Below are 22,968 nucleotides of genomic sequence, written 5' to 3'. Positions count from 1 at the left end.
TGAAGGGGAAAGGTTTCAGGCCACACAGACTTGCAGGGCATGGGGGTCCTCCTGCTGCCTACACCCCCAAAGGCAGGGCCCTCAGGAAATGCTGCTTAAGCACCAAAGTGGGGAGCAGCAGCAGTCCCCGAGGGGCCAGGAGCAGGTGGGGAATGGCTTGGGGACCGTCTCCAGGGCTGGCCAGGGCCTCGTTTCCAGCCCAGCCTGGAGCCGTGACCACCCCCTCAAGATCACGGCAGTGGGTGTGGAAACAAGTGCTGATTTAATTTATGGCATGGGGACATCAGAGAAATGAGCCCCATGGAGATGGCCCAGAGCCGGCAGGGCCCGGGCCAGCCCCATGAGGCCCAGAAAGGGCAGGCCCAGCCTGAGAGCAACAGCAAGTCTGTGCAGACCAGCCTGTGCCCACTGTGCCCCGGCCTGGTACGGGAACCAAATGCAGCCAAACCAGTTCCGGGCACTAGGCGGGGGGGGGGGGGGGGGGGGGGCCACGGTGACAACCAGCCGTGCAGCAGGTGGGTGGGGCCGGGCGTGGCTGGGCAGCCAGCAGGACAGGGCACAGCAGTGTCCCTCCGCTGCGGGCGCCAGCGGGTCAGGGCACAGCAGTGTCCCTCCGCTGCGGGCGCCAGCGGGTCAGGGCACAGCAGTGTCCCTCCGCTGCGGGCGCCAGCGGGTCAGGGCACAGCAGTGTCCCTCCGCTGCGGGCGCCAGCGGGTCAGGCTCACAGGCGGTCCTCTGCCAGCTTGCATACGCGCTTCACCCTGGCGTAGGGCCCCAGGGAGTCCTCGAACACAAAATCCCAGAGTACCTTCACCCACGAGTGATGCTGCGGCAGGTGGTCGTAGTACTCGGGCGCAATCTTCCGCACCTGCGGGGAGGGGAGCGTGTCAAAGGCTGTGCCCTGGCACAGATGGGCCTCTGCCATGCATGTGAGCATGTACACACACAGACACGCCCTGTCGTCCCTGGGGTACCCGTGGTGCTGGCTGTTAGACCAAGGTGGTTTCTGGCCCCTGCCCACACTGGAGTTTCTGATCCCAGAGCCCAGGGTGGGCCAGGGTATCTCCTACGAGCCCCTTCCGAGTTCAGAGGCACAGCCTGGCCGGAGTCTTGTTGAGCCATGGTCGTGTCCACGCTCACCTGCTTCCAATGCCCCCTCCGACCTGCCATCACCTCTGGCCTCAGCCCCCACGACAACCCCACCACATCGCCCCCCTCCCAGCCTGTCCTTGTCATTTCCCAAATGCCCGTCCTGTACCCCTCCCCCTCCATCTCCCTGCCCAATCTGCACCTGACCCTCAGCTGCCTCCTCCAGGAAGTGCTCCAGCTCCCACATCAGCACCGCCCTCCCCACCGGAGGGCACACAGGGCTCAGGGCCTGCGCTATAGCTGGAGACGGGGCTCAGGGAGGCGAGGTGACCTGCATGTGCAGGCAGGAGTAAAGATGCTCTCTTGACCAACTCGGTCCAGATTCTGGCTCTGCTGCTTCCTGTGGCAGGCCCCTCCCCTCCCCCACTCTCGGCCTCCTCACCTGGGACGTGGGGGTAATGGGAAATAAGGGCACCTGCCACACTGGCTCGCAGCAGAGCTTAAATAAGACGGTGCCCAGCACAGAGCAGGACCACGGCACTTTCAGCAGGACTGGAAGGGTGGGGGAGGGGAGGGGCTGCACACGCGGACTAGGGCACAAACCCCTGCACGCCGAGATGCTCACACGAAGCCACACGCACAAACACGCATATACCCCGGGCATGCTTCCAGGCAGACGTGCAACCACCACACAAAGGCATCCACACACCCAGAAGACCACACCCCTCCTGCCTCCCAGACCTGAGGACACCCCAGCTCTTTCCAACCCGCCCCACCACATGAAAGCCCTCCCCCTCTCCTTCCCCTCCCTCCGTCAGAAATCCTCCATCCACGGTCCCCCAAGGCAGAGCCACCAGCCCGAAGTCTTCCACTCTGCACCATTCTGGGCCAAGTCCCTGGGTCACAAAGCCCACTCTGTCCTCTCTGAGCCATGTGGGGCCCCTGGAAAGTCACAGGGCAGTGACAAGGAATGAGCAGGGACAGAGTCAGAAGCCAGGAAGGGGAGGTGCTTTATGCCCACTATCACTACTGCTGCCCCGTTTTCCAGAAGAGGACGCCGTGGCACAGAGAGGGCAAGTGGTTTGCCGAGGATGCACAGCCAGTTCATGTTCCAGCTGGGCTCAGACAGGTCTTCCTAACACTGAGTGGTCTACACTCTAACTGCCCCTTGACCTGCTGCCCTCCCTGGAGTCACCTGATTCTCCAGCGGGGCTCTCCCCCTTACTGTGAGGCCTTTCCCTTTGCCCTGGAGACCACAACTGAGGATGTGGCCACCCAGTGATGAGCACGAAAGGAGAAGGACGTGAGAGCGTGACCCCAGACCCCACCACCACCACACTCCCCCCTTAGCCGCCACACACCCCTCTCCGCTGCACCCCTGCCCGCGCGGCCACCTACCAGGGGCAGGTTGCAGCCTGGGATGCTGGGGAAGTCGTGGTGCTCCACGTGGTAGCCCACGTTGAAGGTGATCCAGTTGAGGGGCCCATAGTAGGAGTAGGTCTCATGGCCCTTGAGAAACATGTAGTGCTCAGCCACAAAGTGGCCAGAGATGGGGTGCAGGCCCAGGCCCAGCAGGGAGCTGGCCAGCAGGTAGACGATGGGCTTGAGCCCCCAGAGGGCGAAGATGGTCACATCCACCACCAGCTGGACCAGCGCGTTGAACACCTCCATGCGGGTCAGGGCCTTGGGGTGCACGCAGAGCGGCCGCAGGGAGTAGAACAGCGGCTGCAGCGCCAGCCAGAGCAGCTTGCGGGCCGGCGTGCAGAAGAGCCAGCCCTCCAGGCGCGTGGGCACGTCCACGTCCAGCCCGTCGCCGCCCAGGTAGCGGTGGTGGTCCACATGGTACTTCTTGAAGGAGGCGGCATAGGGCACGCCCACGGGCAGGTTGGCGAAGATGGCAAACCAGCGGTTGCGGGCGGCTTGGCCCGTGCCGAAGGCGGCATTGTGCGAGATGTCGTGGATGGCCAGCGTCAGCGAGTGGTTCGCGCAGCCGCCGAACGCGTAGGCCCAGAAGAACAGCCAGCGCCAGGCCAGCCCGCGCGCCAGCCAGCAGGCCAGCAGCTGCGCCAGCACGAGCGCCAGCACCGCCCACTTGAGGCGGGGGTCCGGCCGCATCAGGGTCTTGATGGCTGGGTACTTGGCTGCAGGGAGAACCAGGAGAGAAGGCGGTGAGGTGGACACAGGTCACGTGGATCCCGCACGGAATGCCCGTCCTCCCCTCGTCCCTCTCGTCCTCAGCTCATTCCGCAGGCACCCCTGGCTTCCCGCCGGCTCTTCCGCCATCCACCTCCTTCCGCCCCCCAGGCCGTGACACGGGATAAACCCACCCCTGGAAGGTCAGGCTAAGACCCTGCCCTGTACCTCCAGGCCTAAGAGCAACCCAGAGACAGGCAGGGGGCAGGGTCTTTGCCACCAGCGTACACAAAGGGCAGGCGTGCCCTGGCCGAGTATCTCAGTTGGTCAGAGCATCGTCCCCGTACACTGAGGTGGCAGGTTTGATCCCCGTCAGGGCACATGCAGGAATCAACCAATGAGTGCATGAATAACTGAAACAACAAATCAATGTTTCTCTCTCTCTAAAATCAACTTAAAAATGAGAAAGATATCACCGTAGGTCACAGAAACATAGTATCAGAAATCAAAGCAGCCTGACCAGGCGGTGGCGCAGTGGATAGAGCATCGGACTGGGATGAGGAGGACCCAGGTTCGAGACCCCGAGGTCACCAGCTTGAGGGCGGGCTCATCTGGTTTGACTAAAGCTCACCAGCTTGGACCCAAGGTCCCTGGCTCAAGCAAGGGGTTACTCGGTCTGCTGTAGCCTCATGGTCAAGGCACATATGAGAAAGTAATCAATGGACAACTTAGGTGCCACAACGAAAAACTGATGATTGATGCTTCTCATCTCTCTGCGTTCCTGTCTGTCTGTCCCTCTCTATCCCTCCCTCTTTCTCTGTAAAAAAAAAAAAGAAAAAAAAGAAAAGAAATCAAAGCAGCTGCAGAACCAGGAGCTGCTGGCTGTGCTCTGGTGAACCACACCTGTGGATGTAGCGGGTGGTGACCAGGTTGGCTGGACGCGCCCAGAACATCAGGAACCTGGAAGGGGGCGGGGCAGCCAGAGGGGAACGTGGAGGGCTCTGGCTTGCCCTCAAGTGTTTCAATTCTTAAATAAGATTGAAAGGAAATACAATAAAATGTAGAATGCGTTTATTTTGGATGATGGATGTTATGTAGTAGTTTTTTGTTTGTTTTTTTTACTTTTCTATGTTTTGTTTTACAGAAAAGGAAAAACTAAGAGCGGGCTTTGGTTCCTGACCAAGGAGCAGATCCTACAGGAACGGGGGAGGGGGTGCATGGGGGGTGCTCTCAGTCAGGAGGAGGCAGCAGGGCTCTGCAGAAGGCCTGGGAGGGGGCTGCCGCTACTTCCAGGGGCTGGGACGGACCAAGTCTGCTGTCCCGATTCCCCCCTAGTGGCGGGCTCTCCCAGGTGCAGCGAGGACTCCCCACCCTCCCTCCCCCTGCAGGAAGGGGGCGCCCAGGGCCAGAGCTCTCTCCCTGCGGCCGTCCAATGACACCATCCAATTAGCTCCCCAAGCACAAAGTTCAGCCCCACTCAAACCAGCCACGGGGGCCACAGCAGTCCGAGAGGCTGGAAGAGAGCAGTGTGCGGAGCAGGTTCAAATTCCAGCTCTGGATGAGGGTCTAGAATCCAGAGTGTGTAAAGATATCCTACAAGTCAACAACAAAGGGCTAGCAGTCCAATCTTAAAATGGGCAAAGGACTTAACAGACATTTCTCCAAAGATGTGCAACTAACCAATGAGCATATGGGAAGATGCTTGACATCATCGGTCACTAGGGAAAGGCAAATAAAAACCACAATGAGCCTGACCTGCAGTGGCACAGTGGGATAAAGCGTCGACCTAGAATGCTAAGGTCACCAGTTCAAAACCCCAAGCTTGCCTGGTCAAGGCACATATAGGAGTTGATGCTTCCTGCTCCTCCCCCCTCTTCTCTGTTTCTCTCTCTCCTCCCCCTCTCCAAAATGAATAAATAAAAAATAAAAAACGAGCCTGACCAGGCGGTGGCACAGTGGATAGAGCGTCGGACTGGGATGCAGAAGACCCAGGTTCGAGACCCCGAGGTCTCCAGCTTGGACCCAAGGTCACTGGCTCGAGCAAGGGGTTACTCTGTCTTCTGAAGGCCCGCGGTCAAGGCACATATGAGAAGGCAATCAATGAACAATTAAGGTGTTGCAATGTGCAACGAAAAACTAATGATTGATGCTTCTCAGCTCTCCGTTCCTGTCTGCCTGTCCCTGTCTATCCCTCTCTCTGACTCTCTCTCTGTCTCTGAAAATAAATAAAATAAATAAAAAATAAAAAACGAGATACTGCTTCACACCCACTAGGATAGCTAAATTCAAAACAACAGAAGATAAGTTGACAACAAGGTGGAGAAACTGGGACCCTTGTTTGTACAGTGTCAATAGGATTACAAAATGGTACGGCCTCTATGGAAAATAATTTGCTTGTTCCTCAAAAAAAAAAAAAAAAAAGTTAAACATAGGATTACTACTATACAACCCAGTAATTCCATTCCTAAGTATATACCCAAAAGAATTTTTAAATCAGACACAAACTGATACCTTTGTACCAGTGTGCACAGAGCTACTCAATGGAACCAAAAGGTAGAAACAACGAAATGTCCATCAACAGATGGACGCAACAGATGAACGGATAAACGTCACGTGTGGTCTGTTACACAAGGGAATAGCACTCCCCCCAGGAAGGGATGAAACTTCTGCTTATAAAAGAAGTCCCGGGGTACAAGGGACAGCCTGGTGCCTATGGTTCGTCATGCTGCATTGCGTAATTTCAAGTTGTTCACAAAGTAGGTCCTAAAAGTTCTTATCACAAGAAAAAAATTTTGAGGCCCTGGCCGGGTAGCTCAGTTAGAGCATTGCCCCAATATCGACAAGGTTGCAGGTTCAATCCCTGGTCAGGGCACACAGAAGAATCAAACAATCAATGCATAAATAAATAATACAGCAAATTTAATGTTTTTCTCTCTCTCAAATCAATATATATAGATAGATAGATAGATAGATAGATAGATTTTAAAGACCTTATTTATTCATTTTAGAGAGGAGAGAGAGAGAGAAAGAGAGAGAGAAGGGAGGAGCAGGAAACATCAACTCCCATATGTGCCTTGACCAGGCAAGCCCAGGTTTTGAACCAGCGATCTCAGTGTTCCAGGTCAACGCTTTATCCACTGCGCCACCACAGGTCAGGCTCAAATCAATATATTTTTAAAAAGGAAAATTATCTATAACTATGTGTGGAGATGTCAACTGAACTTATTATAGTGACTGTTTCACAATAAATGTGAATATCCAATCATTGTTCTACACCTGAAACTAATAATTGCCATACCTCAATTATCCCTCAATTTAAAAAAAAAATCCTTATAGTGAATCGTCCACCTTCTGTTTCATCATGTCAGCTCCCTTAATCCCGCTCCTTGGGAATGACTCCCGAATAACCCATCTGCACCCCCCAAAAGAGGAGGGATGCACTAACACACAGTAAAACACAGGTGAACCTTGAAGACGTGATGCTCAGTGAGGGAAGCCAGACACGCCAGGCCACATTGTCATGGGATTCCGCTGGTACAGAACGTGCAAGTTCACGGAGACAGAACTAGAGGCTGCCACCAGCTGGGGAGGGCCGGGGGCGGGGTGTGACTGGTCGTGGGTCGTGGGTGGCGAGTTTCTGTGTAGAGTGATGAAAAAGTTCTGGAAATAGTAGTGACGGCTACACAACACTGTGAATGTAACTAATGTTACCAAATCTCTTAAACATACCGCTAGTTAAAATGGCAAGCTTTATGTTCTATGTATTTTTACCACAGTGTTTTTTGTTTTGTTTTGTTAGGGTTAGAGAGAGACAGAGACAGAGACAGAAACATCAATCTGTTTCTGTATGTGCCCTGACCAGGGATCGAACCGGCAACCTCGGGACAAGGCTCTAACCAACCGACTGAGCTATCTGGCCAGGGCTTTTGTCTTTCTTTTCTTTTTAATTATTTTCTTGTTTGTTTGTTTTTTAATTCCCAGCTCCAAGCAGGTAGCCTGCTCTTCCGAGGCGCCACCTCTGAACCACAGGCCCGGTCCCCAGCAGGACGACTAGATCGGACAGGGAAGGCGGGGGCGCGGGGAGCGGGGCCGCGGATGAACAAGTGCGGCCGGGCGGCCGAGTGTAAGGCGCAGGTGGCTCACGGCTGCGGAAAAGCTCTGAGGGCCGAGGGGTGATGGAGACCGTGCGGATGGAATACCAGGCCTGGCCGGCCCACGCTGCCCCGTGTGGCTCCTCGAGTTGTGGCTGCACAGTGGGAGGCGACCCAGCAGCCCAGGAAAGGACAGAGGCCTGCAGGGTGCCGGGCGCCCCAGCCCATCGGGTGGGGCAAGAGCAAACTTAGGACCCGTCTGGGGTGGGAGACAGTGACGTGTGGGCCCCACTTGGGAAGGGGTGCAGGGGGACAGACCTCATTCTAGCTGTTCCTGGCCCCAGAAGGGGTCAGAGTGAAGGGGACACTTCAGAGGGTGCTGCGCAGGAAGAGAGGTGCCCCCACTGGGGGTGGGATTCCAGCAGGGGAAGAAGAAATGCCTTCACGGCAGCCAGGGCGAGAAGACTGTCCCGGCAGCCGCAGGAGTCAGCAATGCCCTCGCCCACAGCCCGGTGCCTGGGAATCGCATGCAAAGTCCCCTGACCCTTTGCATACGGCTATGCACCCCCACACACACCAGACCAACCAGCCTTCCCCCTCGGGCAACCAGGGGCCAGGCCCTCCCCTGCCAGGGCACACCTGGGAGCCCACCCAGCCACCTGGACTGCACAGGGAGGGCCTCCACTGCTTCCCCTTGGAAGGAGGCCAAACCCGGGAGGGCAGGGCAGGGCAGGGCGGGGCAGGCTACACCGAGGCCAGGTGAACGCAGACTGGCAAGCTCTGGTTTAGCACAAAGGCCACTCCTGTGACGCTCAGGGGCAAGGGCAGTCACAGAGTCTGGAAGCTGTGACCCTGGACTGTGGTGCCCCATCCTTCAAACAGAGATAACAAATCCCATGGGGGGGGACCCCTGGGGTGCCTTCCCTGCCCCCACCCTGCCCAGCCCACCTTCAGCAGGCCTGGTGCCCCCTTCCTCCTTTTCTCAATAGTTCCCCAAGGACACAGCTGTCCCCAGCTTGTGCACAGCCCCGACAGGGCCTGGGGTGCCGGGTCCCCGGCACCTCACCCAGACTGACGGAGCAGGCCTGGCAACCTCAACCCCCAGCCTCAGGTTCCACATTTGAGCCTTGAGCCCTGCGAGCCCTTATGACTGCTGTTATTAAATACAGTTTTCGGATCTGAGAGTAAAATCCCGTTTCTGACCCTTGGGGCCGTGGGTGCTGGTCATGGAGGCACACCGGGCCCTGGGCTTGCTTTGACCTGCAAGAACATGCCCAGTGCTCCCAGGGCGTACAGGCCACTGGGCCCAGCCATCAGGCTGGAAGTCCAGTGAAAACGAAGAGGATGTCTGAGGCGGCTGGACACTGGGCAACACAGAGGTGACCCCTGAGACCGGGCCCCACGTCACCTTGCAGCTTGGGAGTGTGGTAAGGTACCTAAAAGCTGAAAAATTAATATTGATATTTTAGGAGGAAAGATCAGGCTTCCTGTCCCGTCCTTCCTTTGGGGAAGGGAGGGAGAAGAAACGTGCAAGTTTCCTGCTTGCAGAAACATACTGTGTAGGAGGCTCCCTTCAACTAAGAAGCTTAAAGAGCATTTTATTACTTTGGGCTAGACGCGGAGAGATTTTGTAGATATGGTTTTATACTTGCGTGACTAGCACCAACTCAGGATGGCCGATAGCATTGTGTTGTAAATGAGGAGGGGAAGGAGATTTGGATTCCCATCTTTCCTCCCACACCTGTGAGGAAGCAGGTGAAGAGCTAGCCAGGTGCAGGAAGGGAGAGATTGAAAAAACCTTTTCTTATTTGATGAGCTATTTGCAGGCATTTATCCCCTAGCGCCATGGAAACCACCCCTCCCCTCCTGAAAGCCTGTAATTAATGTATATATCTCTAAACAAAGGAATAGCAAATGAACACTAGAAAATTCAGGAATATCTTTTAATATATAGAATAACATTTTTGCTATTGTGTTACCTTATGTTTTGATGTGGAAAAATGTTTTTTATGAATCCTATAGACAAATGTTGTAAGCTTGCTAATGAATTGTGTCCCATCCCTCTCCTCTCCCCAACCTGTGTGTGTGTGTGTGTGTGTGTGAGAGAGAGAGAGAGAGAGAGAGAGCGCGCGCGCGCAAAGGTATATAACCCTGTTGCACCGGCTGTGCCCAGCGCACACAATTTGGGTCTGAAAAGGCCCCGGGTGAGCCATATGCGGCCAGCATATTTAATGAATCTCCTTGTTGGTCAAATAAGTTTGTAAATCTGATATATATGTTTGCTCACTTATAGTTTGCATTGGGTGTGGGGGACAGGCTGTAAGCAGGCAGGGTCGTTATAGCCTAAGGCTTAGTTTTAAGACTAATAAGACTAAACTTCTCCCACCCTAAGTGACTTTGTAACAGAGACTTCCTTGTTTGTATATTGGATTAAAGGTTTTGATTTCTACACTATAAAGAAGAGCAGAGAAAGGCCACGTGGAGGAGAGGAGAAGCAGCCAAGATGGCGGAATGCTGAAGGAGAAGCCAGTTTGTGCAGAGTTTGTGCAGAGAGAAGGAGATGGGGAACAGAGGTGAATAAGGCTGGTGAGCTAGAAACCTTTGATTCTAGGAAACTCGGATAAGTCAGAGGCTTTGGGAGCCCTGAATGGAAAGGGAAGTGTTTTCCCACTGTGTGTATTTCTCGCCTGCCGGATGCAAGCTAGGATTAAAGCTAATGGCCCACCAGTTCTTGGCTCCATTGTTTCATTACTGTCTGTCCGAATCCAATGCAAACCTGCACGGGTCAGGCAGCTATGATGGTGGCCGTGGCTACTGGCTTTACGCTCCTCCTTTAATAAAACCCTTCAAAACTCATCTGGACTCGGTGTCTCTACATAAACCCACAGAAGTAAGGTACGATACTTTGCAGAATCTGGGGTACGGTACTTTATAACAGGAGCAGCTTCCAGACCCAGAGCAGGAGGAGGATCCCCAACGAGTGGGGCAGGCCCCGCATGGCCATCCGGGAGGCCACACAAAGCAGGACCCATGCGCGGTCCCGGAGGCCTTGGCTAAAATATGGAGGGACAAGATTCCGTACAGGCTTAGAGACCACAGCGGAGACCCCAGGAAGGCCCCTCTGGGCGTAGGGCTCCTCTGGACAGTCTGCGAGCCCTGCCGGGCAGGAGCACACGGACACCCTCCCACCCTACTCCCAGCTGCCAGACTGAAACTCAGTCCTCACTCAAGGGAAACAAGTATCTAACATTTTCAATTCCAGAACTTCTGGCTCTCCAGTGGGCAGAGGGTGGCCCTGGGGGCATCCTGGGAGAGACACCCTGAGGAGCACTGGCCACACAGAACGAAAGCTGAGGCCACTGGGCAGGTCAGGATTTGGGGTGTCCGCTGTGGGAGGTCAAGGAAGGTCACGGAGAGGGAGAGGGGACAGGCGCCAGCTGACCTGGCAGAGTTGTGCGGGCCTCCGCAGCAGCCCTCTCAGCGCGGCCGGGGCTGGGGCGGCGGCGAAGGGAGGTGGCGAGGGCGAGGGCAGGCATGGGGGAGCACAGCGATGCCAGGGTGGGCTCACGAACAAGACAGGGGTGCTAGGGGCTCTGGGAAGGGGGACAGCGAGAGGGGGGCGGTAGGGAGGGCTGCTAGCTCCACCGTCCCTGAGCCCCAGCAGGGGCTCTCTTTCCACGAGAAAGAGAACCGCACCCTCCCGGCAGCCCCAGGAGGAGCCCTGGGCCTGGCTGGACACCAAAAGCTGGCCCAGTGTAAAGCCAGTAGCCACAGCCACCATCACAGCCGCCTGGCCCAAGCAGGTTCACATTTGATTCGGACAGATGGTAATGAAACAACAGAGCCAAGAATTGATGGGCCATTATCTTTAATCCTAGCTTTCACCCAGCGGGCAAGAAATACACACAGTGGGAAAACACTTCCCTTTCATTCAGGGCTCCCAAATCCACTGACTTATCTGAGTTTCCTAGAATCAAAGTTTCTAGCTCACCAGCCTTATTCACCTCTGTTCCCCATCTTCTCTCTGCACAAACTGCACAAATTGGCTTCTCCTTCAGCACTCCACCATCTTGGCTGCTTCTCCTCTCCCCCACGTGGCCTTTTCTCTGCTCTCCTCCAGCATGGGCTCCTCTGCCCCATTTTATAGTGTAAAAAATCAAAACCTTTAATCCAATATACAAACAAGGAAGTCTCTGATACAAAGTCACTTATCTGAGGCATAACGGGATTCCTCAAGAGAGTGCACCACCCTATATCATGCAACAGTCAAGGGTGTGGGGAAAAGCTTAGTCTTAAAACTAAGCCTTAGGCCAGGGGTCCCCAAACTTTTTACACAGTGGGCCAGTTCACTGTCCCTCAGACCGTTGCAGGGCCGGACTATAAAAAAAACTATGGGTCCTGGCCGGTTGGCTCAGCGGTAGAGCGTCGGCCTGGCGTGCGGGGGACCCGGGTTCGATTCCCGGCCAGGGCACATAGGAGAAATGCCCATCTGCTTCTCCACCCCCCCTCTTCCTCTCTGTCTCTCTCTTCCCCTCCCGCAGCCAAGGCTCCATTGGAGCAAAGATGGCCCGGGCGCTGGGGATGGCTCCTTGGCCTCTGCCCCAGGCGCTAGAGTGGCTCTGGTCGCAGCAGAGCGACGCCCCGGAGGGGCAAAGCGTTGCCCCTGGTGGGCGTGCCGGGTGGATCCCGGTCGGGCGCATGCGGGAGTCTGTCTGACTGTCTTTCCCCGTTTCCAGCTTCAGAAAAATACAAAAAAAAAAAAAAAAAAAGAAAGAAAAAAAAACCCTGAACAAATCCCTATGCATACTGCACATATCTTATTTTAAAGTAAAAAAACAAAACGGGAACAAATACAATATTTAAAATGAAGAACAAGTAAATTTAAATCAACAAACTGACCAGTATTTCAATGGGAAATATGGGCCTGCTTTTGGCTAATGAGATGGTCAATGTGCTCCTCTCACTGACTACCAATGAAAGAGGTGCCCCTTCCGGAAGTGCGGCGGGGGCGGATAAATGGCCTCAGGGAGCCGCATGTGGCCTGCGGGCCGTAGTTTGGGGACCCCTGCCTTAGGCTGTCACGACCCTGCCAGCTTACAGCCTGTCCCCCACACCCAATGCAAACTATAAGCGAGCAAACATATATATCATATTTATAAACTCATTTGACTAGCACCCAGCCTGAGCAGGCTCTGTCCCCCCCCCCCCGAGGCTGGGACTTCAGCCAGCCTCGAGGCCCCTGCCTGCTCCAGGCCTCTAGCGCAGAGGACAGGAGTAGCTGGGCTGGGGTCTGCATACCTGAGGACAAACTGCAGCCGGCATGGATGGGCACCTGGAACCCAAGACAAAGACCCCAAAGGCGGGACAGCTGGCCATGAGCAGCAGCCACTGCTAGAAGTCACAGTGTCTGGGCATGACACAGATAGGGGGGTCTGAGACCCACAGAGGCCCAGGGGAGGGTCAGGTAAGGCAAGGCAAGGCAAGGCCAGCAGCACCAGGACTTAACCTCAGGACCCCCCGCGTCCAGACCTGGACACGACACCAGTGAGGGCTGCGTGCCCAGCGTCTAGCACACACTTGCTTGTTCAGGCGTCAGCCCCCTGCTCAGGGAGGGCCCTCCCCTCATCATGCAGCGAAGGAAACAGGCTCCACCACCAGGTGCAACCGAACTGCCTAACTTCCACGGGTCCCTCTGGAGGAGAATGAGGGCTTCACACAGGGGAGCCATTTCCCGGACCTGGGCTACCTCGGGACAAAGGGCCCAGAGAAAATCCAGGGTCCCGGTTTAGGAGGGCCACAGTGCAGCCCGGCTCAAGCTGAGGTTGTGTGTCCTTAGGCGGGGCCCTGTCCCTCTCTGGGCTGTGTATCCTTGGGCGGAACCCTGTCCCTCTGGGCTGCGTGTCCTTGGGCGGGGCCTTGTCCCTCTCTGGGCTGTGTGTCCTTGGGCAGAACCCTGTCCCTCTGGGCTGTGTGTCATTGGGCGGGGCCCTGTCCCTCTCTGGGCTGTGTGTCCTTGGGCAGGGCCCTGTCCCTCTCTGGGGCTCTGCAGGGAAAGAGACTGCAGCTAGGCTTGCTCTCTTGCTTTCCAGCCGTAGTCACTTTGTGTAACTAGTGATATAAGCAAACTATGTTCACTTGCATAGGCTATATAAGGCTACAGGTACTGCCTCCCGGCGCAGTTTTTCCCATTTGCTCCTGAGAAGTGATTTTCCCTGCTGTTCACTCGCCTGTCTCTGCGAGAATCCAGTAACCTGCTGGAGCCCTGGTCCAGGCACATATGGAAGGCAATCACTGAATAAAGTTCCACAACAATTTGCTGCTTCTCATCTCTCTCCTTCCCTGTCTGTCTGTCCCTGTCTGTCTGCCTCTCTTTCTCTCTCTATCTCGCTAGAATAAATAAATCCAACAAATGGTTTGACTCCGCGTTTCTTCTACGGTCTGCCCGAATCCATTGGGAACCTCCCTGGCCTGGACCGCGGGCATGACGGGCTGCTTCCTCACATGCCAACCCCAAAGTGCCCACTCAGCCACGCTGGAGCAGTGGGCACAGGGAGGTGGGGTCTGCCCTGGGGGTCCCAGGCCACATGGCCACCCAGGGAGCAGGCAGCACACCTGAGGTACTGGGAAGCATGGCTCCCAGCAGGTGTATTTACGTGCATTTACATATATTTACATACATAACAGACTTGCTCATGAGGACTCAGCAGAGCAGGAGGACACAACTGCTGGGAGGGAGGGCAGTCTGACCTCAACCCCAGACCAACCCCACAATAAACTTCAGCTGTGGATCGTGGTTGTTCCCAGAACTGCTCCTGACAAATTCTGCTGGGCCAACCAAGCCGAGGGAGGACAGCAGATGCTGCCTCCTCTCATGACCCCCACCCCACCCCTGCAAGGGGAAGGTGCCAAGGCCAGCCCAGGCTCCTCCTCTGAGCTGTAGGCTCCTCCTCTGGGCCACAGGCTCCTCCTCTGAGCTATAGGCTCCTCCTCTGGGCACCAGGCTCCTCCTCTGAGCCACAGGCTCCTCCTCTGGGCCACAGGCTCCTCCTCTGAGCCACAGGCTCCTCCTCTGGGCACCAGGCTCCTCCTCTGGACACCAGGCTCCTCCTCTGAGCTGTAGGCTCCTCCTCTGGGCACCAGGCTCCTCCTCTGGGCCTCAAGCTCCTGCTCTGGGCCACAGGTTCCTCTTCTGGGCCGTAGGCTCCTCCTCTGAGCTATAGGCTCCTCCTCTGGGCACCAGGCTCCTCCTCTGGGCACCAGGCTCCTCCTCTGAGCTGTAGGCTCCTCCCCTGAGCCACAGGCTCCTCCTCTGAGCTGTAGGCCCTCCACCAACCGCTGCGGTGAGGCAATGAAGTCACTCCCTCCTGGTCTCCAGCAGGGCGCCCAAGACCACTGGGGGCTTCTTCCCACTCCCACCTGGACCTTCCACATGCCGGGCCTGGCACCATCTAGGACTGGACACCACCCCCCCAGGGACACCAAATGCCACCGCATGCCAGTTTCACGTGATGAGTCCTGCCATCGCCTTTCATCCCCCAAGTCTGAACATTCCATCTCAGTCGGCTCCTGCTCTGCCCCCCTGCTTCCACCTGCTTCCAAGATCCACTTGACCTTGTGCCCACAAGCTGCTGCCTGTGGACACCAGGAAATCAGGGCGTGTTCCCTCACCCATCCCTACCCATAGCCAACTTCTCCCAGCAAAGGCATCCAAAGCCCTCCTGACACCCACTTCCTAACCAGCTTCCGTGTGGCACGAGCCAACTCTCTGGGAACGCAGCCTCCCAGTCTCAGCCCCCTCCTTTCCCTCTGGGGGCCAAGGGGCCTGCCTCACCAGGCCTGGCAGTGTGGGAGGCGCTCTGAGGACCCGGTTCCACACAGAAAATGAGGAAGGTGGCCCAAAGTGCCTTTGGGAGTCACTGTTCTCGGCCTCCTCACCTCCCTCTTGCTAAACCTGCTTTTTGTTTATTCACGAATATTTGCTGAAGGTCTGTGGTAGCCAGGCCCCAGGTCACAGAGACGGGAGGGGTTCCCAGGCCGAGTGGAAGTGGGGATGCCAGGGCACGGACAGTGTGTCCCGGATAGAACACGCCAAGAGAAGGGCACACACACATACATGCACACACCATTTCCGCTGAAACTTGAAAGATAAAGGATTCGGATTGAAGAATATGGAGGTAAGGCTGTGGAGTTACCACAAGCAGTCACAAGGGATCTTTTTCGGGTAATAGAAATACTCTAAGTTGGATTACTAAAAATTACTGGACTGTACCTTTAACACGCATAAATTTCACCGTGTGTAAATCATACCTCACAAAAGCTGGTACAAAGTAAGGAACATGGGATAAGGGAAGGCCAGGTATGAGACACAGCACACCCATCAACATGGAGGTCGGAAGGGGACATGTGAGATGGCACCTGTCAAGAGTCATGTGTTAGGGACCCGAGGGCAGACCTGGACTCAGGCTGAGCGGCACAGACTTGAGTCCTGTCCACCCCTAACTTGCTGGGTAACTGGACAAGTGACAACTTCCCAGGGTCATACAATGTGTAATGTCTGTAAGGCAAAAAAGAAAAGGACAGAAAAAGTACTGGAGTGAAAAGACAAAAGTCGGACCAGGGAAGGTACCTGTCACCTGTGGCAAATACGAGGCCACCATAATCTGTAGAAACTAAACTCTCAAGTCAACCTGACCAGGTTGCTGAGTTGGTTAGAGTGTCATACCATACACCAAGGTTGCGGGTTCGATCCCCGGTCAGGGTACATACAAGAGGCAACCAATGAATGCATAAATAAGTGGAAGAACAAATTGATATTTCTCTCTCTATTTCTCTCTCCCTTCCTCCCTCTCTCTAAAAAAATCAAATTTTAAAAAAAGAAAAAGAAGGCGGCTCTCACAAATCAAGAGAAAGGACAACTTCCATGGAAAAGGAACTAAGGGCATGAGAAGAAGATTCACAAAAGCTGGCAGTCGCCTGACCAGGCGGTGGCGCAGTGGATAGAGCGTCAGACTGGGATATGGAGGACCCAGGTTCGAGACCCCGAGGTCTCCAGCTTGAGCGCGGGCTCATCGGGTTTGAGCAAGGCTCACCAGCTTGAGCCCAAGGTCGCTGGCTCGAGCAAGGGGTCACTCGCTCTGCTGTAGCCCTCTGGTCAAGGCACATATGAGAAAGCAATCAATGAACAACTAAGGAGCTGCAACGAAGAATTGATGTTTCTCATCTCTCTCCCTTCCTGTCTGTCCCTATCTGTCCCTCTCTCTGACTCTGTCTCTGCCACCAAAAAAAAAAAAAAAAAAAAGCTGGTAGTCAAATCACTGAAGAAAGACGGAGTCTCACCCATCGGCTGAGACATGCCACTGAAAGTGGGATGTCTGCCCATCATCCAGGTGGTGAGGATGAAACCTCTCACTATAAGCTGGAACTGCCGGGTCCCTGCTGGCAGGCCCGGGGCTGGAGCCATGAATGTGCCCGTTGTTTTCAAAGGTTCACTCAGCCTCACCAGGAAGCCAGAGTGGCCCCAGGCCCTGATGGAATGGCCCAGCTGGAGTTGGGCCTTGTGCTGCCCTCAGGGAAGCTCGGAGCCAAGTGGGGCAATCACCAGCAGTCACCCCACAAATCAAGGCAGGATTGCAGACAGGGCAAAGGCCACAAGGTAAGAGTGCCTGGGACCCTGCGGGAGGATCCAGGAGCTGGGAGGAGGAGCTCAGAGGGCACGTAGGTGGTGGTGTGGGCTTGAGTTCACGGCAGCAAGCACTCGATGTGCAACTCCCTTCCCAGCTCCCTGACCAGCGGGGATGCATGCTGGTCACTTGAAACTGACCAGGACAGAAATATGTACAGATCAGAGTTCTGGTTCCCTCCAGAGATGCAATTCTTTAACGCTTAGGAGCATGCAGTGGCTTGCGCGCGTGCACGTGCGTGTGTGTGTGTGTGTGTGTGTGTGTGTGTGAGAGAGAGAGAGAGAGAGAGAGAGAGAGAGAGAGAGAGAGAGAGAATGTTTCAGAGAAAAGGGGCATTTAGGCTGAAACCTGAAGGGTGCATAGGAGTTGGGTGTGTGAAAAGTAGGAAAAAAGAATTCAGGCAAAGGGAAGAGAATTTGCAAAAGCCATGACGTAGGAAATGGACAGAAGGGGTGCATTCCACAGTGTGGCTAGAGAGCAAAAAATAAGAAGGGCAAGGGGTCAGCGCCTGGCTGTGTGTGCCCGCCCGCCCAGGCAGACATGGGGGTTTTAGCCAGGGAGGCCCTTGTTGGACTGGAGCAGAGAGAACACAAGCAGGTCTGTCAGGGCCCAGGAGGAGCCCCTTCAGGGTCACCTGTCTTCTGTGCTGTCGCGGGCCAGACCAGCCAGCACCCTCCCATCCCTCCTCCCCCAGTTTAGGACCCCAGGGCTCCTTCCTGTCCTTGGTGAGCGGCTATCCTCGGCCCTTACCGCACCCATCACAGCCCGCTGACCAATCACAGGACTCACAGCTCCGGCCAGAGATTAGCTGGCTCATGGGGAGCTAGTGCTCCTCGAGACGGGAGGGTAGGGAGGCACCCCTCTGTCCCCATGAAAGCTCTGAGCTGGGCGGATGCTGGGCAGACGCAGGCCGGCCGGCACCGCCCGCAGTCCCCCAGGTAGGAGAGGGCGGGGCCTCCGTGCGGACTGCGGCAGGGACAGAGAGCACGGCCCCGTGCCCAGCCTGCGCTCCCCCTGCACCACGGATTCCCTGGAGAGCAGAGAGCTCAGCCGGTTCTGGCCTGCATTTCACCGCTTGCCACCGACAGCCCCCAGCCAAGGCCTTCCCTGAGCAAATAAGTCAGCCGGTGCCAAGAGTCCTACTTCCTTGTTTTCCTCCTTTGTTTCCTCTGATTATTTGAACTTCTTTTTACTATGTGTGCGCCCTGTTTGTTTGTTTTAAGTGAAGAACAAAAGCAAAATCACAAAGCTATTTGTTTTTGAAAAGGCAGACCCAAAACAGCTTTTTATTCCGTGGCCACGCCTGGCTTGGATTCTGATCTCAAAGGGAGCAGACTTCTTGTTGGCTCTGTTCCTGTCCTCACAGCACAGGAAGCCCCAGCCCCCGCCTGGGTCACAGGGCTCTCAGGGACTACCAGGGGAGCCCCTTCTTCTAGGGCACCATGCCCTGGGGAGCACCTCCCCTCCCAGGCACGCAGGAGCTGCAGGTGGACTTTGGTCCTGCGGAAGTCAGCTCTGCCCCAGGGCTTTCTGCGTCTTGCCTCTGAGATTAGGATCTTTATTGAGCATCCACTGGCCCCCAGCAGCTTGGCATGGGCACAGCTGACGCCTAGGTGTGGCCACAACATGTCCAGAGCAGGAGTCCACCTAAACGCCAACCTGGCCTCCATGGCCTCTAAGCTATGTTGCCCTGGGCAAGTCGCCTCTGCTCGCTGAGCCTCAGGCTACTGCCTCTTCTACAAACACAGGCTGACAGTTACACATCCGGCATTTCTCCAGCCGGGAATGGTCCAGGTAGACTCAGTCCTCAGAGAGAACACAGGCCTGACTGCAGGAGGCAACAGTTATCATGCAAGTAATTTTACCCTAAGCACTTAACATTCCTTCTGTTCAATCTACACAATAACTCTGTAAGGAGAGCACTACTATTAACCCCTTTTAACTCCAACGAGCCTCAATTTCCTCGTTGGTTTATAGACTTGCCTGGGGTCACATGGCTATTAGTGCATGTTGAGGTTCTTCCCAGGCAATCATTCTACAGCCAAGCCCCAGACCCCTGCAGCCTGCCCCAGAGAGATAAGGACCCAATGGGCTGAAGCCACAAAATGCCCTCACCCAGCCAGGGTCCCTGACGGAAGCCGGGGGTGGGTGCTTCTTGCAGGAGGTGAAACTGAGCAGCGGCCATAAGGACAGAGCGAGCAGGAAGAGCAGTCAGGCAGGGGAGCAGCCAGTGCAAATGCCAGAGAGGGAGGGAGAAGGGCTCATTCCAAGTCCACTAGCTCAAAACTGGATGCAGGGGAAGCATCCACGGCGCCCAGTGAACACAAGAATGATCGAGGCTCCATGGGGAGTCAGCCCTGGGGAGCTTGTGCAGTCCCTGCCCTGGCAAAGTCACTTCCGCCTTCAAGTCTTCCATCCAGCCAGTCACCCTGTCCAGCAGGCTTCCAGCAATGGTGCCAGGGCCTCTGGCTCCTCTCTTTACAGAGACCCGTCTCCGTGTCCGGGAGTGCTGGGTACCACACTGGGCACCTTCCCACCCAAGATCTCCTTTCCTCCTCATGCCCACTCTGCCAGACAAGGATGAATGTGCCCACTGTGCAGATGCCACCATAAGCCTCCCAGCCTTCTCCACCTGGGCCAGGTGCAAGTAAGTCCTGCAAGGGGAAGGTGGGGGGCAGCCAGGGGACAAGAAGAAAATGCAGCCTTGCCTGGCACCTGCTGAGGGGGCAGCAGCCGAGGGGCCTGTTCCCAGTGGGAGCTGGGGGGAGGGAGGACCAGGTGACCACCAAGAAAGACACCCCCTCCAGCTGCCCCCAGGAAGTTCACAGACACAGGGGACGATGATGCCACGGTCACACCACAGACAATGCTGGTTCACGTCAGTCACAGGAGAAAACCATGAAGTCACAAACCATGGCCAGGGTTCTCTGGCCTGATCCCCCAACTACAGCTGGGTACAGTCATGCACTAACCACTCGATGCATCTGATGTCTGAAAGGTCTTAAAGTAATAGGATGCCAACTCTATAGTCTTGGGGTGGGGCGGGGACACACCAGAGGGAAAACACTAAAGAAAAAGCCAATCCATTCAAATGCATTCAGAAAACAGTTTCTGTGACAACAAGAGACAAACTATAAAGGAGAAAATCACTTGCAATTTGTAAGACACAGGGTTAAAAGCCTCCAATACAAAGAGCTCAACCAATCAACAAGCAAAAGATCAACCCAAGAGAAAAAAATAAATAAAAAGAAGAAATTACACTGGCCAGTTAAACATAAAAACCAGTCATCAAACAAATGTAAATGAAATAGCATTACTTCCTCAACCTGACTGTCAGAGAGAAGTTTTGCCGACCCCAGGTGTAGGAGCAGGTGTGTGGGAGGTGCCAGCCGTCCTGGGGAGGCAGGGGCGCGTCCACGGGCGCTGCCAGGCAGTTCGGGGGCATCTAATGAAAGCTGTTCTGGAGGCGTGGGCTCTTTATCCCTGTAACTCTGGGTCCAGAGAAAGCCACTGGCGTGAAAGACGGCGAGTCCGCAGGATGGGTGACCGTGCGGGTAAAAATGACCTCGTGGTACCCTGAACGGCAGAGAGGCGCGGCCACCATGCAATAAGCTATAACAAACAGGACAGAATGGGCGGGGTTCTTTCGTACAACCTTTGGTTTTTAAAACAATTGCACCTTTGGTTCTGCGTCGCTTCCTTTTTTCCTTCGAGGGGCCCATTCCTTCTATACTCGGGTTGGGGGGGCTTGGTGGGCTCTCGGCGGCCGCGGGACCCAGGAGCCGCGCCGGCAGGGGCACCCGGTGCCTCCCCGGGGTGGGGGGCGGCGTACCCAGCCCGCCTCCGGTCCCTCGAGGCCGACCCCTGTGCCGCCGCGTCCCGGGACCCGTGTCTGCCCGTTCCCGGCTGGGGACGCAGCGGCTGGGACGTCCTCCCTGCGCGCGCGCGCGTGTGCGGGCTTGGGTCCTCGGAGGCAGAGATGCGAGGGAGTTGCGACCCGGACGAGAGGACAAGCGGGGAGTGGGGAGTGCCCGCGGGGCACCGCGCGGACTCACCGAGCATCTCCTTGCGGCGCTGCGTGTGCGGCTGGTCGGTGTAGACCCACTCGAAGTCGGTGCGGCCCGCGCTGTTGCCCATGGTGGGCCGGGGAGCGCGGCGCGGAGCAGGGCACGGCTGGGCTTCTCTCCACCTGTCGCTGGGTCCGCGCCGCGGGAGACAGGTTCGGGGCAAGAGGGCGGGGACTCCGGGGCGGGGCCTGCAGGGGCGGGGCCAGGTGCGCCGCAGGACTGCCGGACCAGGGGCGGGGCCACCTTGGGTCTGGCGGAGGCCGCCGGGCTCCAACGCCACCCAGGGGTGGGGCGGGTCGCAGTGGCTCTCGGAGCCTCAGTTACCTCCATGGGAAAATAGGCCTATTAGCACGCGACCTGCGAGAGTCCCTGTCCCCAGGTTGTGCAAGGACGCCCCGGTGCGCTCACCTGCCCACCTAGCCTGGCTCTCCTAGGCCAGTCGTCATGTGTCACGGAGGTCCCACCGTGGCTGAGCGCCTGTTCTCCCCGAGGCCCAGACCCACTCACGTTCCTGCTGCTCATGTCCCACCGACGAGCCCAGTGGGGGTAGGGGTTAGAAAATAAGGGATGCGACAGTGCCAGTAAACAGAAGATGCTCATGACAGATTCACAGCAGGAATTCTCCCTTCCTCTACCCACGCTTTCACGCAATAACCCAGAGGGCAGATGATGTGTCTGTGACAACTTCCTCGTGGAGACCGCACCTCCCCCCTGCCTTCAGGAAAATCGAGGGACACAGGCACAGAAGAGGCCTATTACGACTTGGCAATGCATGCCACCACACGGTTAGGGGTAACTAAGGGTCCAGTAGAGGGGTCTTTTGCTTTGAGCCTTGAAAGATGAGTAGGAGTTCAACAGCTAAAAAGGGGAAGGGCATTGGCAGTAGAAGAAACAGCATATGCAAAGACCCAGAAGACAGGATGAACCTTCATTTTCTGGATGGAGAGCCCAGGTTTTGGGGAGTGAGGGCACAGCACCCCTCACTGTCACCATCTCAGAGATTCCTCCCTCCTTCCTGCCTCTCCTGTGGAGGAAGGCGTACCTGAGGCCTGCCGCCTGGGTAGCAGACTGGCCTGGCAGCCAAAGAACCACAAGGCAGGCAGGTGACAATGGTGAGCTTCCCCCAGTCTCCTGGAAGTCCATGGTCCAGGGTGTGGTCCACTTGGCAGGCCTCCGTCAGCCCAGGGCAAAGGCAGTCCCTAGCATGAGTATCCTGTGACAACCAGCCACCTGTCCTAAGTCAAGCGTGGGAGAAAGGGCAGACACAGAGACCGGGTCCCTCATCCAACAGGAAGATCCTCAGAACCTATTGCAGCCCCCCCCGGCTCACCCAGCCCAGCTCACACGGCTCGGAAACAGAACTCCCTGCTCCCCAGCCAGAGGGACCCTCCCAGTGACTGGCACTTTACAGATAGAGAAACTGAGGCACAGCGCTGAGGAGCGTAGAGCTCTCCCCAAGTTGCAGAGGAATAAGCAGCAAAACAGGACAGGGGTGGGGGGTGTCTGTAGACCTGTGACCCTCGTGGGAGGGAGGTCACTCACGAAAGAGAGAAGAGCTTCTCACCCAGGAAAGCAGAGCGATCTGAGGAGCAGAGCTGGCCTGAGGACGGAGAATAACCCCTCCCAGAAGACACAAAAGACGCCTTCAGCCGCAGAGTGGATCAAGGCAGAGATGGACATGTATAAATCACTTGGCTGGATAGCTCAGTGGTTAGAGCATCGTCCCGAAGCGCAGAGGTTGCCGGTTCAATCCCCGGTCAGCGCCCGTACAGGAACAGATCGATGTATACATACCTGTGTCTACCTTTCTCTCCCTTCCTCTCTCTAAAATCAATAAAATAAATATTACACAATATTTAAAACAAAAACAACCCTCTATTGCAATGAAAGCACATGAAAAGAAAGAGA

The 22,968-nt window shown here is 56.0% G+C and overlaps 1 protein-coding gene across 1 annotated transcript; it reads right to left on the bottom strand.

The window, feature by feature from the left end:
* Nucleotides 1-245: 245 nt before the first annotated feature.
* Nucleotides 246-21,219, bottom strand: DEGS2 (delta 4-desaturase, sphingolipid 2). Its single transcript, XM_066276367.1, has 3 exons — nt 21,049-21,219; nt 2,488-3,230; nt 246-868 (listed from the first exon to the last, which is right to left on the bottom strand). The coding sequence occupies exons 1-3, from the start codon at nt 21,128-21,130 to the stop codon at nt 722-724; spliced, it is 972 nt and encodes a 323-aa protein (XP_066132464.1). The 5' UTR covers nt 21,131-21,219; the 3' UTR covers nt 246-721.
* Between the last annotated feature and the right edge of the window lie 1,749 nt (nt 21,220-22,968).

Source organism: Saccopteryx bilineata, chromosome 4 (assembly GCF_036850765.1).
Source record: "Saccopteryx bilineata isolate mSacBil1 chromosome 4, mSacBil1_pri_phased_curated, whole genome shotgun sequence".
NCBI classification, from domain to species: Eukaryota; Metazoa; Chordata; class Mammalia; order Chiroptera; family Emballonuridae; genus Saccopteryx; species Saccopteryx bilineata.
Note: the sequence above shows the minus strand (reverse complement) of the source record. Positions and strands in the feature narration are given on the sequence as shown.

Bases quoted from the DNA above. Each gene is read 5' to 3' on its own strand.
- DEGS2 (XM_066276367.1), bottom strand. From the start codon at position 21,130: ATGGGCAACAGCGCGGGCCGCACCGACTTCGAGTGGGTCTACACCGAC. The intron at 3,231-21,048 runs GTGAGTCCGCGC...TTCTCCCTGCAG, and splicing joins GCGCCGCAAGGAGATGCTCG to CCAAGTACCCAGCCATCAAG. The intron at 869-2,487 runs GTAGGTGGCCGC...CCCTCCCCGCAG, and splicing joins CAGGCTGCAACCTGCCCCTG to GTGCGGAAGATTGCGCCCGA.